The 17,574-nt window shown below is 54.0% G+C and overlaps 6 protein-coding genes across 6 annotated transcripts; 4 read left to right on the top strand and 2 right to left on the bottom strand.

Annotated features, from left to right (window-relative positions):
- Positions 1-191: 191 nt before the first annotated feature.
- Positions 192-1,480, bottom strand: NCS54_00050800 (Alternative oxidase; the record flags this gene model as incomplete). The annotated part of the gene is made up of 3 exons (XM_053146158.1): positions 923-1,480; positions 469-867; positions 192-401 (listed from the first exon to the last, which is right to left on the bottom strand). The coding sequence occupies exons 1-3, from the start codon at positions 1,382-1,384 to the stop codon at positions 192-194; spliced, it is 1,071 nt and encodes a 356-aa protein (XP_053002133.1). The 5' UTR covers positions 1,385-1,480.
- A 2,099-nt stretch (positions 1,481-3,579) lies between these two features.
- NCS54_00050700 (Eukaryotic translation initiation factor 3 subunit J) lies at positions 3,580-4,810 on the top strand (the record flags this gene model as incomplete). The annotated part of the gene is made up of 4 exons (XM_053146157.1): positions 3,580-3,745; positions 3,879-3,979; positions 4,047-4,741; positions 4,795-4,810. The coding sequence occupies exons 1-4, from the start codon at positions 3,727-3,729 to the stop codon at positions 4,808-4,810; spliced, it is 831 nt and encodes a 276-aa protein (XP_053002132.1). The 5' UTR covers positions 3,580-3,726.
- Positions 4,811-5,702: 892 nt separating this feature from the next.
- On the bottom strand, positions 5,703-8,098 carry NCS54_00050600 (Hypothetical protein; the record flags this gene model as incomplete). Its single annotated transcript, XM_053146156.1, has 2 exons — positions 7,168-8,098; positions 5,703-7,117 (listed from the first exon to the last, which is right to left on the bottom strand). Exons 1-2 carry the CDS (start codon positions 8,012-8,014, stop codon positions 5,703-5,705), a joined length of 2,262 nt encoding a protein of 753 aa, XP_053002131.1. The 5' UTR covers positions 8,015-8,098.
- Positions 8,099-8,489: 391 nt separating this feature from the next.
- NCS54_00050500 (Pre-rRNA-processing protein PNO1) lies at positions 8,490-9,374 on the top strand (the record flags this gene model as incomplete). The annotated part of the gene is made up of 3 exons (XM_053146155.1): positions 8,490-8,562; positions 8,623-8,762; positions 8,817-9,374. The coding sequence occupies 3 exons, from the start codon at positions 8,490-8,492 to the stop codon at positions 9,372-9,374; spliced, it is 771 nt and encodes a 256-aa protein (XP_053002130.1).
- A 2,331-nt stretch (positions 9,375-11,705) lies between these two features.
- Positions 11,706-13,243, top strand: NCS54_00050400 (Enolase; the record flags this gene model as incomplete). The annotated part of the gene is made up of 5 exons (XM_053146154.1): positions 11,706-11,829; positions 11,888-12,141; positions 12,201-12,292; positions 12,345-12,395; positions 12,448-13,243. The coding sequence occupies 5 exons, from the start codon at positions 11,706-11,708 to the stop codon at positions 13,241-13,243; spliced, it is 1,317 nt and encodes a 438-aa protein (XP_053002129.1).
- Positions 13,244-13,750: 507 nt separating this feature from the next.
- On the top strand, positions 13,751-17,573 carry NCS54_00050300 (Hypothetical protein; the record flags this gene model as incomplete). Its single annotated transcript, XM_053146153.1, has 3 exons — positions 13,751-14,728; positions 14,833-15,337; positions 15,388-17,573. 3 exons carry the CDS (start codon positions 13,751-13,753, stop codon positions 17,571-17,573), a joined length of 3,669 nt encoding a protein of 1,222 aa, XP_053002128.1.
- Position 17,574: the final 1 nt, after the last annotated feature.

The following is a 17,574-nucleotide window of genomic DNA, read 5'->3' as shown; positions in this document are numbered from 1 at the left end:
AATTCCACAAAGCTCCACCTCGAGGCCTTCCAGAACGCCAGTTCCCAGTGGTATCATATGTAACAGCTCTTTAAATGTACGGACATCTTTTAATGCTCTTCTCCTGACAAAAGAAATGGCTTTGGTACAAGGTCGTGTTTGACTTTCAAGGTTATTTCCTCGCCGTCGAGTCGTTTAGTTTTCGCTCCCTATTAGATGACATCGGCTCGTTCGTATCCAGCGGGCTTCAGGGCAGGCCTGGGAACCTCTCGGTCCTTGAACTCGCTGACAAAGGGGTTCGGATCTTCGGATTGGTTGAGGTTACCGAGTGTGTGGTTGACACCTCGGTGGACGGCTTCGTCAGCCCTGATGTAAAGGATCAGGTCCTTCATCGTGCGGTGCTCCTTTGGCATTTGCCAGTACTAGCCACACACTGAGTCAGCAGGGTTTCATTCCAAGACCTGTGTAAGATTTGTTGGTGTTGCTCACCTGGACAGCAATGTCGGGAATGCCAAACTTGGGGTCGTTCCACTTGGGCAGGTTACCGTCCTCGATCTCCTTAATGCAGCGGGTGTAGGTATGGACGGCCTCCTCCTCAAGATATCCGACAAATCGGTGAACAATCTTGGGGGAGATGAGGTACGAGACGAAAAGACTGTTGAAGAAGACGCCCTGAGCTCCAATGATCATCATCTTCATGAACCAGCCCGGCTCGCACATCTTCATGAATGTCAGGAGGTGCATCCGCTCGTTGTAGCTCTCCTCAAGGAGTGTCTCGATCCAACCGTTGTCTCGCTTCATGCGTCGAAGACTTCCGAGGTGGCGCAACATGCCGCCGACCATGCCTGGAACTCCGGCGATGCTCTCCAAGAAGATGAAACGCACCAACTTGGGCTTGTCAGCCTGCGTTTTCTTCGGATCAGGGGAGGGAGGTGATACATACCCATTGCGCCTCGGTAAGAGGCTTCTGTGCCACAACAGAAGTTGTTGGGTGCTTCTTGTCAACTTGTTGTTCGCGATCCATGCCCGTAGCCTTGTCCATGCACCACCGGGCAAGGCGCACAATCTTCCAGGCCACCCAGTCACCTTTGGTTCGGGGCTCTCGGTGGGCAGGTACGACAGCAGCCATCTCCTCGTATGTTTGGGCGTGGTGAGGCCATGCTGGCTTGGTCTTTTGGATATGGGCAGTCTCCTTCACGGGGAAGAAGTCACGAAGTTGGGTGGCGGGTGTTGACGAGAAGAGTCGATGTTGTTGGCTCGCTGCGCAGCCGACTCTAAGGACGGCTGGGCACCCGAGAAGGGAGGAAGAAGAGGATGCAGTACGAACGAAGCTTAGAGCTGCTGCCTTTCCAAGCTGTGCAGCTTGTCTCGAGGCGTTTGCGTGCTGGATCTGAGTCGAAAGCATTGGGATGGACAAAACTTGCAAGGTCTTGGATGTATAAGAAGGTATAGCAAAGAGGTGGTAGAGACCAGTGATGATATTGTTTGATACAGGACACAGCATACAAAAGCCTTCTGCCTGACAAGGCATGACAGGACCTTATATATTCGCAGATAGATAACAGCCATTGGGGAGGTTGCCCCGGAGGATGGGCATCATTTCCATCCATACCCCCCAGGGTCCATGGCAAAGCAGAGTCGGAGTTCCCTCGCGAGGGAGCAGGTATGAGCGGGATGCCTGTGCACCCAGCTGTGTGTTGCTTACAATAGACGATACGAAAGCCACGAAGACAGACCGGAAGGCTCAAGGTGAGCGGCGTGTGCGGCGCTGCGGTATCTTTGCCGCAAAAATCGGGCCAATCCTGGGTTTTGTCATGGTGATGACGGCCCGCAGTGGTTCAGACAAGCGCTGAGAGGCGCTAGCAAAGCTCTTTCAAGACCCAAATCGAGAACGCGGCCATGTGTGTGGATGGGATACACAAGGTTTACCGGCGGCCGCCTTGGAGTTGCTGGATACCACGTGAGAGAGTTCCATCGGGAGGACTCGGAAGATGGGGCTCTGCTCTCTTGATGACTACAGTATTACCTCTCGCGGAGACTAAACCACCTCAAGGCAAGGCGAGGTACATGGACTGTAGGGGTGGTTTCTGCGGTTGCGCAGGTTTCTATCAATTTTTCCTGATGCTCATTCCCGCATTCCCTGATGTCGGGGACCCCAAGCTCAGCTTCACCAGTCGGAAGGCGTCGATATCAATTCAGCTTGGCCTCGCGCTCGCGCTTTGGCCTGAAAACCGCGAACGAGATCCATGCCGGCGGATTTTTGATTGGTGACTCGGTGTTGACGGGAATATGGGCCTCAGTTCGGGGACAAACATGGGCAATCGGCGACGAAATGGCATCTTTTTTACTTAGACGCACGCCTCTATGAACCACGTGCCACAAATTCAGGGATCCGAATTTGGGGATGAGCCTAATTATTTCCTGCGTAGAACATTGGCAGGGCTGGAATTTGAAATCATTATGCCTCCTTTGTCTATGAAAATCTGCGTCATCATGTGATGGTCAACTCCGAGGAGAATGGAGGATATCAGCTATTTGCAAGATTTTACAACGAATCTACATGCAGTTGGTATCCGTTATGGAGATATTGGTTTATATGGAGATTTTAGCTTCTGGATGAAAAAAAATAAGAAATTTCTCAAACGGGAGCATGATGAAATTGTTGCCTTTGTCTGCGCCTTGGGTTTAATGAGGCGACTAACATAGAGCATCAACGTTCATGGGTTTCATGCTTAATCTGTACTCTCTACATGACTAAAGTGTGACTAAGGTACAAACCAAAGAAGGTGCCCATCGTGAAAGCCAAAGAATCCATAAATCAAGGCGCGCATTCATCCAAACCATGTTCAAATGATCCATCATCCCCGTCAATCCCAGCCCTGAACTTGTCAGACGCGGGTGGCTTCCGGGTAGGGATGCCACAAATGCAGCCCCACGAGACATGATGGGTGCCAAGACCCGAGCCCAGATTTCGAGGTATTTATTAAGAGATCACCAAGTTTAATATGAGTCACATGAGTATATGGATACCTCGGACAGGCAGCCAGAGCCCCCTACTGTGTAAATAGGCAACTCGGGTTTCCAGGTATGAATTCAACCGTGGGCCAGCGTTGGCGGATAAAGTCTTCGAGTCTGAGCCAACTCGAAGAACAAGGGAAATATCGGAACAGGAGTAACAAACATCGATGCAACCCCCAACTTTTTGGTAGCAGCCATGATTGACGTCAAGATCTGATCGTATTAACGTTTCCGCGCCATGGCCGAGGAAAAGAAAGCGTCTAAAAAAAAAGTTGAGGAAAAAAAAAAAAATCAAGTTCCCCCAAAAGTTGCCCCTCCTTCTGCCCCTCCATCCCCCCGTCACTCCTGCAATGAGCGCCTGTTTGGGTCCAAGTCTTTGTGCCCGACGACTACGAGTCGATGTACCTTGATCAAAAGTTAGTTTTATTTGATACTATTCATTGTTGTCCAAGGCATCAACTCTTGGTGTTCATATAATATACAATATTAAATAAGGCAAAACTTTCCTATTAATATTTTCCCTCGCCAACTTGTTTTATTCTCCCTCCAAACCAGATCCATCCTCGACCCGTTTTCGACCGACTCGCGACCGGCATCAAACACCCACCCACACACACACACGCACATAAGGCGCACACAAAACTTTCCTCCTTGACACACCTCACACGCCTCAAAACATCCTCGACAACCGCCTTCTTTCTACCACCAGAAAAGAAAACACTTGACATCATGCCTCCTAAGAAGTGGGGTAAGTAGCCCCTCCAAGCACTGGGACATCTAGATTTATCGTGTCTTATCGCGAGATGGGCTTTGCGGGGTCGTAGACTCGATCCCTGCCTCGAAATCGTGAAGGACTTCTTGGCTAACAGAGGTTCTCATAGACGAAGAGGAGAGCGACGATAGCTCCTCCTCCAGCTCTCCCCAGGCCACCGGTGCTGGTGCTGCTCGCCGCAAGTTTGACGATGAGGAAGACGATAGCGATGTAAGTCTCGACATGGTGCCCCGCGCTCTCTGGTGCCTTGCAAGACTAACCCGACCCTCTTCACCAGGTCCTCGATTCGTGGGATGCCGCCGAAGACTCTGAGGTAGAGCGCGAGAAGGAGCGCAAAGCCGCCGAGGCCAAGGCAAAGGCTGCTGAAGCCGCCGCCGCCGCCAAGAAGCCCAAGGGCCAGCGTATTGCTGAGCACCAGGCCGACCGAGCCAAGCAGAAGGCCGACGCCGCCAACGTTCAGGTGATCGAGGAGACCGAGGCCGAGAAGCGTGAGCGACTCCGACGTACCGAGCAGGAGGCCGATCTCGCCCACGCCGCCGACATGTTTGGAGATATCGGAATCAGCGCTGGTCGGGCCAAGACTCGAACTGCTGCCGTCGTCGTCGACTCCAGCGATCCTACCAATACTGTCGACATCTCCAAGCTGCCCCTTTTCCAGCCCAAGACCAAGGCTCAGTTCGACAATCTCCGCACAGTTCTGGGCCCTGTCCTTTCGGCCAACGCAAAAAACGCCCACTACAGTCTCTTCCTCCAGGACTTCACCAAGGCTCTCGCCAAGGAGATGCCCAGCGAGCAGATCAAGAAGCTTGCTAGTTCTATCACCGCCCTGGGCAATGAGAAGATGAGGGAGGAGAAGGCTGCCGACAAGGGCGGCAAGAAGACCAAGGCTGCCAAGACCAAGACGTCCCTGGTTACTGGCCGTGCTAACGTTGCGGACACTAGCCATTACGATGACGATGGCGACTTTGGAGAGTGAGTATCTGGATCCCCATGTGAGGAACTTGACCAAGCTGACCCTGCTCTAGTGATGACTTCATGTGAAGCGGTTCTTGACGAAATAATGAGGGGAGCTCCCATCTCGCGCCCCAGTCCGTGGCTCCAACTCCGGGCTGCGCATCCCTGGCCCTGCCCAGCGAGCCTGTCTCTACACTTCCCGCGGTGTAGTTACGGTGTGCCGTTGGAGCCTACGTCTGTCTACATGCCGGCGTTTCATGGCTTCGCCTCGAATCCGTTCCGGGTGCTCGGATAGGACAGGGGCAGCAGGGTGAGGGTGGCGCAAGGAGAGGGTAGCAAAAGGGGGTTGTTTAATGGACGGACGCGAGGGCGTCGGGGTATTTTGGAATGAAAGCGAACACGCTCGGAGACTGGCACTTGTCCTCACAGAAGACGAGTCCGTTGCATATACTCCATTAGATGGGAGTTTTGTGAGACTCAAGCCCGGGCTGCCCTGGTCTAGAAAAAGTTTAAGACAAGAGCTAGAGGATAGTTGTGCATTACATTACACCTGAACAACTTGAACTTCATATAGAGCTCGTACATTATCATGCCTGTTCGTATACAATTGCCTGGCTAAGCTGCTTTCGTTGTTGTTATGTGATAGACTAACGTACCAGCATGGCAGGGGTATCTCATCAACCGCCCATGACCTTCTCCCCAGCATGATTAGAGAGAGTAGAATCGTGGGTGTGTATTCATTCCTGTCATTCATTGCAACAGACCAGCAACGCCGAAAAATTCCCAGGCCTGTCCATTGTAGGACCCCAAACGCCGACCGTTGTCTTTCCTATACATGCGTCGTCATCCATCCCGATAAACCACCCACTTTAAGATATACAGCGTCGCACCTGTATCCATCGTCGACGCAATGCTCCGTGAATTGGAAAAATGATAATGGCAAAAAAGAGTAGAGTGAGTAAGCCAGTGATCCAAAGGCTCAGACCACGTTGCCCGCCATGCCCATGAAGAGTGCGTGGACGGCAAGGGACAGGGTCCAGAAGCCAACCTTCTTGAACCGGCGGACACGGCTCTGCTGGTTCTCAACGTCCCTAGCAAAGGCGTCGTAGGTCTCGGCTGACATGTCATTCATGAGGCCGCAGTCAAAGATGGACCAGCTGCCATCAAAGTCGCTGGCGCGCTTGACGATGCGGCAGTTGATGGGGATGTAGGTCTTCTTTGCGTTGATGTAGGCAACGATGGGCCGGACGAGGGCCTGATTCACGTACGACATGTCCTTGGTGAAGAGAGGCACTGCAGCCTTGACGTCGTTGAGGTGGATGCGGAGATCCATGATCAAGTAACGGCGCTCGTCCTCGCTTGTCTGTGATTCCTCGGTCGCGATATCGCCATGAATATCACCGGCTGAATCTGAGAGATGGCCGCTGGTGAGGAGGGCAGGGCCCTGCTCTTGAATGTTGCGCATAAAGCGGTGACGGTTCGAGATGACAACCTCCTCCAGCTGGTCGTAAAAGTCGGTCATGACCTTGGTGATGCTCTCATCAGTGTCCGCTGGGAACATGACATCGGCGACAATGTCGACATTTCCCTCATAGATCCAGCCAAAAGGCCCCTCAACTCCGCGGTTAAGGTGATCGATCTTCAAGCCATCGATTCGGAGCCTGCTGAACTTCTTCCACGCCTTGGGATCACCAAAGCCAAGTGTAGCGTCCGGATCGCCGTTGCCACTGGGAATGACACCGTGGACTTGTCGCGGGTGGATCGTGAAAAGGGAGCCATCGAAAGATCCCGACATGTGGTTTGCTGAGAGGAAGTCGTAGAAGAGCCACTGTTTCCGGAGTTGAGGCAGCTCGCATGAAAAGATGCTGACCGAGAAGGGCCTGAAGCCACCCGGTTGGTGGACAGTAAGCAGGAGATCCTCCATCTTGAACTTTTCAATCTCAAAGTCTCCTGGCTGATGCTTGTGACGGTACGACAAGGGGTCAAGCTCCTCGATCGGCCAGGTCACTGACGTACGGTCAATGACACCCCGCACACCCTTGATCTCAACATCCTTTAATAGGCCTTTTCCGTTCCACCAGTTTAGGAAGGAAAGTGTGACGTTGACGGTCGAAAACGTGACGTCGAATTGGGTGTAGTTCCCGTCGTCCTCCTCGTCCTCGGACTCAGACACCTTCTCCAGATTGGCTTGTCGACCAGCAGCCGCCTCAGCAGCAGCGTCTGATGAACCCTTGCTCACGGACGAGACGCTGCCCTGGCCAGGACGTCGAGAAACAAACACATTTCGGAATGAGATGACGCCATCGCGCCATTTGGGAACAATAGCGGACTCGAAGACAACGGTGACACCGGCAGACTGTGTGAGGTAATCGCCCACCCATTGAGCCAATGTTTCTGCAGCCTGTTAGTGATCGTTAAGCCACCCACGATAGGATTATCCATACCTTGAGCAAAGACGGTGTTGATAGAGAGGATGATGAGAGAGAAAAAGGTTGTTGTTCCCAAGAGAATCCAGACAAGATGGCCAAACAAGAACCATGAAACAAATGCTCCCCATTCATCGATGTTCCATGGCCTCATGCTTCTAATGGACACCCACTTTAACCGAACCTTGAGGCGCTCCCAAAAGCCATTAGCAGCCTCAAGCAACTCCTCCTTGGTAGGCCGGTGGGGCATCCTTGGTAGATGTAGATATGACATATAGGATGCGATTGACTCGGAGTCCGAGGCAGAAGCATCTGGCTTCGGTTGGTCAGGGGATTGTTTCGAAGCATCTTTGGCCGTTTCGTTTAATGTGGAAGCCTTGACCTTCTGTAGGTCTTGGGTCGTCTTGGATTGCCTGGTGGGGGAGACTGCGATTTCCTTGCCACAGGAACACCTCGACGCATTGCCATGACTGTTCCCACTGTAGAATCTATGCTGCCATGACCTTGCCGGCCATGTCGGTGTGCATTTTACATTGCGAATAGCAATGCGAGGGGTCAGCGGGGTGTTTATGCGATCGGCGCAAGGGTTCCGAGGCGGCAAAGGATGGCGCCAGGCACATGTCGGGGCATTGGTCGCATTATTGTATGCGATTCGACCGAAGGGTTGCCATTCTCGCTGGCTGTGAGCAGAATGAAAACTCGAGGGCGCGAGGGAGGTCGGTGATAGTGGCCATCTCGGACCAGATCCTGCAGAGGCACGCGGAGCTGCGGGTATGGGTATGGAGCAGCATGTGGCTGGAGAAGAGTTGATGGAGATTCCAAAGCAGCGGCCGATCCGAAACGAGGGAAAGCCCTTAGCCATCATTCCAACACATTGTGCCTGCCTCGAGGACAATAGGGCACGGGGAACGTGGACTGGGCAAGGCAGGATGGAGGTGAAAGGGTTTGGTTGGAGTGAGAGTGAGAGATCGAGGTTGCAACGGAGGATGGAGTCGGTGTTAGCAACCTCTGATTCCGTCACGCCCAGGCGAGTGCCCTCTTGAGAGTGTGCTAACTAATGCACCTTGATTTTTGAGCAGCCGAAAGTCACTCCATGACGCGCCCTCCAGGTTGGAGTCGCCGAACCAATCGATAAGCCGCGATAAGCCACACAAATTTTTGATCGGTGTGGTTCGAAAGTCCAACGGCGTCCCCACCAAATCCTCAATACCCTTTCGACGAGCTCGACTTGAAGATTTTCGTGCGATCCCGATATTGAAGAATATTTCTAGGAGCCGAAAGCGTGTGCTGAATTACGTCTCGATTCTTCACCGCAAGATATTCTTCAAGTTCTGCTCAAAATGCCTGCGCCCACAGCGTTGAAGAAGGCCGAGGATGCCCCGCTCGCCACAGATATTCCTCTTCCAGTCGCAGGTAGGAAAAATTTCACAGAGTCGAGAAAATCGCAGAGGCCAGGGTCTGACATCTAGCTAGAAAATGACGAAGAGTTTCTATTAGATGCTCCCGACGCTCTCCCCGCTGATGCGAACGCCGTCGTGCCTGTGGAGGACAATGAGGATGGAATGGCTATCGATGAGGAGGGACGCCCTCGATTTGCGCCGGCCAGAGACATTGTGAGATTGCCTCTTTCCGTCCATGTTGAGAGAACATGCCTCTAACATTCCCAGGACCCCATCACCAGAGTCGAGACTCGCAAGGTCCCTATCCCTCCTCACCGAATGACACCTCTAAAACAGGCCTGGACCTCCATCTACCCACCCCTTGTCGAGCATCTGAAGCTCCAGTGTCGAATGAACATTAAGCGAAAGACGGTCGAGTTGAGGACGTCGAAGCATACCACCGACTCGGGAGCGCTGCAAAAGGGAGAGGACTTTGTCAAGGCCTTTACTCTGGGCTTTGACGTGGACGACGCCATCGCGCTGCTACGACTTGACGACCTTTACATCGAGACATTCGAGATCAAGGACGTGCGAACGATGCACGGCGACAGCCAGGCCCGCGCTATCGGTCGGATTGCTGGCAAGGACGGAAAGACAAAGTTCGCCATCGAGAACGCGAGCCGGACCCGAATCGTGCTGGCCGACTCCAAGATTCACATTCTCGGCGGGTTCAAGAACATTCACCTCGCCCGTGAGTCGGTCGTCAGCCTGATTCTCGGAAAGCCACCTGGCAAGGTGTACGGCAATCTCCGAACGGTCGCGGCGAGGATGAAGGAGCGCTTCTAGACGAAGCTAACGATAGACTTGGGTTGCTACATACGGCGTTTCGGGTGGGCAGCATTATGATATTGGGTTATGTCGGACAAGGGTTACGGACTCGAAGCACAGCGCAGCACAGCAAAGCAAGAGGCTGGCATGGCATGGCATGTCGATAACGATCGAGTTTGAGATGAATCTGATTTGATGTTTCGTGGATACCCACATGGAAGGATGCAGCGAGGCAGCAGAAAGGCGCGCGCGTACTCTTACACTACCTTGACTTCCATGCTCTACGTGCCGACATACGGACGGACGCACACGGGCCCGCGGCGCATGATTGTGCCGGGCGAGACGTTGTCAGTTCATGTTTGATACTCAGCAGTAATACCGCTTTCAAATATCAACCCATGTTGTCGGCCTGCACGCATCCAGACATAGACGCCCACACAAACACGAGGGGGGGTGGAGGGCTCGGGTCTCTTGTTGGCTGCAGCTCCTCATGAGAGCTGATAGGCACGGACTCGCATCACTCCATTCACATCCATGTCTATCAGAACATGAAAAACATCGACCGACTTTCGAGCCCTGACCGACAATTTGAGGATGGCGGCTTTCTGCTGGAGCTTGTCTTGTAGACGAAGGAGATGCGGAAGCACTGCATGGCATGGTTGGGCCTGGCAGATGGGATGGATGGTGCCTGCGCTCGCCATGCAGCCTCCCGGGAGTGCGGAGGCGCGCCTCGTCGCACCTACACCTTGTTGACTTTGGCTTCCGATCGGGACGGGCATTGTCCAACCGGAAGCCGTCCTTGAGCCGGCACGGAGAGGCCTGGGCAACGATGCGGCGGACGACGGGCAAGGCGAAGCCCGCGCGTGCCCGCGGCGCCGGGAATCAACGGGAGGAGGAGGTTTGATGGCTGTCATCTTGCTGCTGGCAAGGCAAAGACACGGCGGAACGACGGGATGTAGGTAATCGACTACGTGCTACGTGGGGATGCATGGCGAGAGTGGACATGATCCAACTTGGGAGCCATGACGGATATTGTCCTGCGGCAGATTGGGCTAGGTAGGCTAGCTAAGAGCAGTAGTAATCAAATCTCATGAAGTGACAGATGGATTCTCCTCTCGGTCTCAGTGCGGCGCTGCGTCGGCCGGCAGCATGGCATGTAATGGAGGCACCGTGTGTCTGAGGCGGGAAAAAGAGGTGATTTCCATGTCTAAACAACGGTACCGCAGCGATATGCTCATGATGATCCATGCTATCCCCCTTGAGGCAGGGCCCTGTCAACGTCGGCTATCCATCTCCCAGAGGTGAGCCGCGAACCATTGGCCGAGTAGCAGCCTTCGCGAGGCGGGATGGGGATAATTTTTAGCGGGGTACCCTGATCTGGGCGATGTGAAGCCATCCACCTCAGTTTTCCAATTTTTTTCGCCTTGCCTCTCAAGTCGGTCGGTGGACCAACCAGGGGGCACCCCTCCACTTCACCTCTAACCATGCACCTCTCAAGGGCCCCAGTGTGAGATTGTGAGATCATTTTCACCCCTCCACGGCCCTCCATCGAACCTATTGCCCCACCTTGCTTGGTGAGAGGTGTTGTCTGGACGTGCCGTCCACCACCAGCCTGCGTGCGTGCGTACGCCATGGACGGGCATGGCATGGCATGGAGGGAGGTGGATGGGGGCTACGTACGGTACCTTCCTAACAGCTTTCGTGTCGACTGTTTACTGGGCTCGACTGCCTTCCTCATGCTTCCAATTCCTTCATAAAACACCCTGCCCTCCCCTCCATCTTCGCTTTCTCCCTTCTCCCTTCCTCCTCTTCATTCCTCTTCTTCACATCCATCTCACATACAGACCAGAGTACCTCTTGACGTGGTTCTGGGCTTCATTGCGTCTTGTACCAAAAAAAAAAAAAACCTTCTCTACACCAAGGTGAGCTTTATTTGACTACCCACTGTTCGCTTGCTGTTGCCCCTCCTATCCTCCAGCTCCCTTGAGCTCTGCTACTGTTGTTCCCCTCACTGGACCCCTCCATCCAGTCCACCCCTCCATTCCACCCCTCCCTCACCGATTGGAACCCCCCCACCAAACGGGAGCTGGCTGGCTTGGTTGTGATGAGCAACACCAAAGACTGTTGAGGCATATTCCAACCACTCGTCGTTTGCACACGGGCCGTTTCTCGTTTGGTGCCGCTCACCAGAAAGCTCCGCCTACCAGAGAGCTTATAATTTCTCCCTTTTCCCTCTCACTCTTCTCTCTTTCCTCTCCTTCCACCTCACGACACGACAGCCAGCCGAGCTACCCACCCATTGAACTGCCAGCTAATACATCAGCCCATCCAGAACATCACATCATCAACATGGCCATCACCAAGGTCTTCGCCCGCTCCGTCTACGACTCCCGTGGCAACCCCACCGTCGAGGTTGACGTCGTTACCGAGACCGGCCTCCACCGGGCCATCGTTCCCTCCGGTGCCTCTACCGGTACGTCCCGATCCTCCTCGGCTTCACATAACTGTCTCGCTAAGTTTCCGTAATATAGGCCAGCACGAGGCTTGCGAGCTCCGAGATGGCGACAAGTCCAAGTGGGGCGGCAAGGGTGTCACCAAGGCCGTCGAGAACGTCAACACCGTCATTGCTCCCGCTCTGATTGAGAAGAACATTGATGTCAAGGACCAGTCCGCTGTCGATGCCTTCCTCAACGAGCTCGATGGTACCCCCAACAAGACCAAGCTCGGTGCCAACGCCATCCTCGGTGTCTCTCTGGCCGTTGCCAAGGCCGGTGCTGCTGAGAAGGTGTGTTTCAATTGGATTCTCTCTGCCGTGCTTCGTTCACATGCTAATCTCTCCTGCAGGGCGTTCCTCTGTACGCTCACGTTTCCGACCTTGCCGGAACCAAGAAGCCCTATGTCCTCCCCGTTCCCTTCATGAACGTCCTCAACGGCGGGTAAGTGTCAATTGGCTCGATGCCTAGTGCTGTTAGCTAAACTTGATGTCAGTTCCCACGCTGGTGGCCGTCTCGCCTTCCAGGAGTTCATGATTGTCCCCACGTAAGTGCTTCATCTGAGTCATACAACCCAAGCCTTGCTAACGCGGCCTTAGTGACGCTCCCTCTTTCACTGAGGCCATGCGCCAGGGTGCTGAGGTCTACCAGGCCCTCAAGGGTCTGGCCAAGAAGCGATACGGCCAGTCCGCCGGCAACGTCGGTGACGAGGGTGGTGTCGCCCCCGATATCCAGACTGCCGAGGAGGCTCTCGAGCTCATCACCGATGCCATTGAGCAGGTCGGTTACACTGGCCAGATCAAGATCGCCATGGACGTTGCCTCCAGCGAGTTCTACAAGGTGGAGGAGAAGAAGTACGATCTTGACTTCAAGAACCCCGAGAGCGACCCCACCAAGTGGCTCACCTACGAGGAGCTCGCCAACCTCTACGCTGAGCTCAGCAAGAAGTACCCCATCGTCTCCATCGAGGACCCCTTCGCCGAGGACGACTGGGAGGCCTGGAGCTACTTCTCCAAGACCCAGGACATCCAGATTGTCGGTGATGATCTGACTGTCACCAACCCTCTCCGCATCAAGAAGGCCATTGAGCTCAAGTCTTGCAACGCCCTCCTCCTCAAGGTCAACCAGATCGGTACCCTGACCGAGTCCATCCAGGCCGCCAAGGACTCCTATGCCGACGGTTGGGGTGTCATGGTCTCTCACCGATCCGGTGAGACTGAGGATGTCACCATTGCTGACATTGCTGTCGGTCTCCGTGCCGGTGAGATCAAGACCGGTGCCCCTGCCCGATCTGAGCGTCTCGCCAAGCTCAACCAGATCCTCCGAATTGAGGAGGAGCTCGGTGAGGGCGCCATCTACGCCGGTGCCAACTTCCGCACCTCTGTCAACCTGTAAATGGAGAGGCAGATGTGCACCTAAAAGCCTTGGGATGATGATGATGCCTTTGAGTCCTTCGCCAGGAGCGCATGGGACCAGATACCAGGTCGGCAAAATTGAAGTAATATAGGCTAAAAAAACCGTAAAATAAGGTTCAACAATAAAGACATTGATTGAAGTTCAAACATTGGGCGTCTTGTTTCTTCTGATGATTTCTGGTGATCGTCTGAGAATTGGGTTCTTGAATTGGGTTTCTCTGAGTGAAAGTGACGTTGGGCTGAGCAGGGAATGTACGTAGCTTTACTCCGTACTGTGGCTGCCATTGGATCTGCAGAAGAGGTAGGGCTGTTGAGCCACACGTGGCGGTTTCCCAGGCAACGCTGCCTTTTGGCGCATTACGATAACAGATAACATCAACACCGCCAAGTGGGATTGTTTGAGATTCACTTTATCCATAACAACATCGCCGATTTTGAGAGCCGCCCATCCAAAAGCGAACCTCATCTGAGGAAATACTAACCCATCATGTCAGCCTCAGAAGATCTTATCGACTTTAACCTAATCGAAGGGCAAAAGGAGAACATTCAGTCCTTGCCTGGCGGTCGTTCAGCAAAGAAACTGGCTCAACTCTACTCGCCCTCACCCCTTCATAAACTCTCGACACCAACACCTTCCGACACACGAAATGTGCACGACTGCATCCGAGCCGAATTTGAGGCCGAGGTTGAGAACCTCGCCGAGTCGGACGACCCCCTCGACGTCTTCGAGCGCTACGTTCGATGGACCCTAGATGCCTACCCCTCGGCGCAAGCAACACCACAATCACAGCTTCACACTCTTCTTGAGCGCGCGACAAAGGCCTTCATTGGCTCAGCGCAGTATAAGAACGACCCTAGATACCTCAAGCTCTGGGTTCACTACATCCACTTTTTCTCTGATGCCCCGCGCGAGACATACATGTTCTTGTCCCGACACGGTATCGGAGAGTCCCTTGCTCTCTTCTACGAAGAGTACGCGGCGTGGCTTGAGGGTGCTGGACGATGGGCTCAGGCTGAAGAGGTATACAAACTGGGTATCGAGCGCGAGGCCCGGCCGGTTCAGCGACTCTTGCGCAAGTTCAAGGAGTTTGAGGAGCGAGTTGCCCAGCAGCCAGACGTCATGGACGAGCCCTCATCGCCGGCTCTGCCCACTGTCCGACCAGCTCTTGCAGCCAAGGTCGATCCATTCGCAGCTGCGCGGGCAGCAGATCCCCAAGCCCCTCGGCCAACAAGCGGTGGAGCATCGAAGCCTAATAAATCCAAGCTAGCCATCTTCTCGGATGCTGATGCCAAGCCATCTGCCATGTCCACAAGAGCGGCTGGCTCTAAGGGCTGGGATACCATCGGTTCGCTCGCGGATCGTAAGAAGGAGAACGCTGTGGAGGCCAAGCCCTGGGCTGGCGAGACTCTCCAAGCAGGGGGGAAGAAGAGCGCTGCTCCCAAGATGTCGATCTTTAGGGATCCGGTAAGTTCCTCTCTCTTTCCTTAAACCGCCCAAAATATTGATAGTCATAGAACTAATAAATGGTTTATTCGGCGTTGGTTCAATAGTCTCTTTCACAAATACAGAATATTGTTGTTGTTCCTTCACAACATCAAGTCTCAGTTCACCCCCATACGGGCAAAAAGGAGCGCGTGTTTGTTGACCTTGCTGCAATTTACCCAACTCCAGAGGAGCTTGGCACTGAGCTAAGCTTCGAGGAGATCATGGCTGCTAATCGAGGATGGCTTGATCACAGCTGGGAGGAGGAGTCTGTTGACGAGAATCTGGTCCCTGAGCCTATTGCTCCTCTTGTTGAGATTGAAGAAATCAGCAAGGGAGTCGGGGAGAAACTGGTGATTCACCAGGATCCTGCCGACAAGCTGATGATCCATCAGGTTTCTGCTGACAGGCTGATGATCCATAAAGATCCTCCTGCTGGCAAGCTAGTCATTCATCAAGACCGTTCTGCCAAGCTGGTGATTCATAAAGATACTGTGCAGTATGATGAGAACGGCAGGGCCATGGAGCAGCCTCGAGGACCACGAGGGGGCAAGAAGAAGAAGGTGATTGAAGTCAACGAGACTCAGATCAGTAAGTGTTCTCACATCAGCCTCCCTCTCCATCATCTAACCATTCAACAGTCAAGGCAAAGCTTGATTCCCCGTCAAGACCCAAGCTAAAGAAGAAGAACACCTCGGAGCCCACCATGACGATCCATACCAAAGCCGCCACTGATGAGATCTACGATATTTTCAATGCCCCCCTGAAGCCTGCCGGCCAGGATGATGAAGAGAGCGCCTACGATGATGATGATTACGAGAGTGACGACAACTACACGACTGACGTGGAGAGCACCGGAACAACCAGGCAGATCGAGCCCAGTGAAGCCGGTGACGATGAGACCTCTGATGCGAAGAGTGTCAGCGAGTGGTCTGACTTTTCAACAAGAAGACACATTCCCAACCTTAATGAGGATGGGGACGATGACGAGGAGGAGCGTGACGGCGAACGCAACGACACCCAGGCATCTGATCTCATCGATACAAGTGCACCAGTGACAGAGCAAGAACCATATGAGGCTTTCGACAACTCTGATCGACAGGACCGAACTGAGGATGCCGAGGAAGGAGAAGATGTTGAGGAGCTCGAGACTCCAGTGACAGAAGAGTTCCCCCCCATGACACGGACGAGCTTCATCCCTATCCCCCCTGAAGACTACGAGCCACCAACTCGACCGTATAGGGACCCGGCTGAGGTGGCCAACAACCGATTGCCGTTTATGACACCCATCACAGAGAGGACCGAGGCATCTCTTGACGTGACGGTGGAACGCAACGAGTACAAGACGCCTTGCAAGAAGGACAACTCAATGTTGGTGGATGATGAGGAGGCCTCATATCTTGAGCCCCTGAGCAGCCCACTGCGCGAGATAGTGCACGAAGCTCGCCCTGCTCCCAAGATGTCGGTTCCTCTGGCTCCCAAGTCCATTGGGCCTTTGGGAAAGTCGATTCCCTCAAAGCCCCTCCCTCCCAAGGGTCCCATCATCAAGGATATACAGTGTAACCCTGTTGATGAATCCATTCGGGCTGAAATCATCACCAAGATGCTGCCGCCGTTGAGCGCCTACTCTGGATTCTACGACCACCGACAGGAGAGGTACGAAAGGGGCAACGAAATTCGCAAGTTTGCCAAGGCCCTCACTAAAGCCAACAAGTCGGGCGACAGGACTGGGCCTATTACCAGCCCAGTCGTGATCGAATTCCCCGATACTCACGCGACGTACACGGTCAAGAAGGAACTCGGAGCTGGAGCTTTCGCACCTGTCTACCTGGTGGAGAACTCGGCCCCTGAAGGTGACGAGAATGACGAGAATGCCATTCCCACGATGGGCAAGGGCGCTTTTGCTGTCAACCACCGCAACGAAGTTGAAGCACTCAAGATGGAGACACCGCCTTCACCATGGGAGTTCCATATTATGCGTCTAGCTCACACTCGCTTGGGCCCTCAGCACCGTGCCTCGGCCTCCATGTCGTACGCACATGAGATGCATCTGTACCAAGACGAGGGATTCCTCTTCCTGCCATACCACCCTCATGGCACACTACTTGATGTGGTCAATTTCTTCCGAGCTGAGCCTTCTGCCGTTATGGATGAGCAGATGGCCATGTTCTTCACCATCGAACTCCTCCGAACGGTAGAGGCTCTTCACTCCAAGAGTCTGCTACATGGTGATCTGAAGGCCGACAACTGTCTCTTGCGTCTGGACGCTCTCATGAGCGAAGAGCCCCTATCAAGCCAGTGGAAGGCTGATGGCAGCGGTGGTTGGTCTTCGCGGGGTGTAGTTCTCATCGACTTTGGACGAGGCATCGACATGCGTGCTTTCGTGCCCGATGTCGAGTTCATCGCTGACTGGAAGACGAGCGCTCAAGACTGCGCCGAGATGCGAGAAGGCCGTCCATGGACATGGCAGATTGACTACCACGGTCTCGCTGGCATCATCCACACTTTGCTCTTTGGCAAGTACATCGAGACGATGCGCTGTGACCAGGGCGGGCTGGGCAAGTCTGGCAGACGGTACAAGGTTCGCGAGAGCCTCAAGCGATATTGGCAGACGGATCTCTGGTCCGACTGCTTCGAGCTTCTGCTCAACCCCGGTGCAGCTGCCGAGGCGGGAGGCGAGGAGGGCGGCAAGATGCCTGTTCTCAAGTCGATGAAGAGCGTGAGGGAGCGCATGGAGAAGTGGCTAGAGGCCAACTGCGAGAGAGGCGTCGGGCTGAAGAGTTTGATGGGGAAGTTGGAGGCTTCGTTTTCCAAGAACCGCAAGTAGA

The sequence above is a fragment of the Fusarium falciforme genome, chromosome 1, assembly GCF_026873545.1.
Source record: "Fusarium falciforme chromosome 1, complete sequence".
In the NCBI taxonomy this organism is placed as follows: Eukaryota; Fungi; Ascomycota; class Sordariomycetes; order Hypocreales; family Nectriaceae; genus Fusarium; species Fusarium falciforme.
The sequence above is the reverse complement of the archived record's forward strand: the minus strand, read 5'-3'. Positions and strand labels throughout refer to the sequence as shown.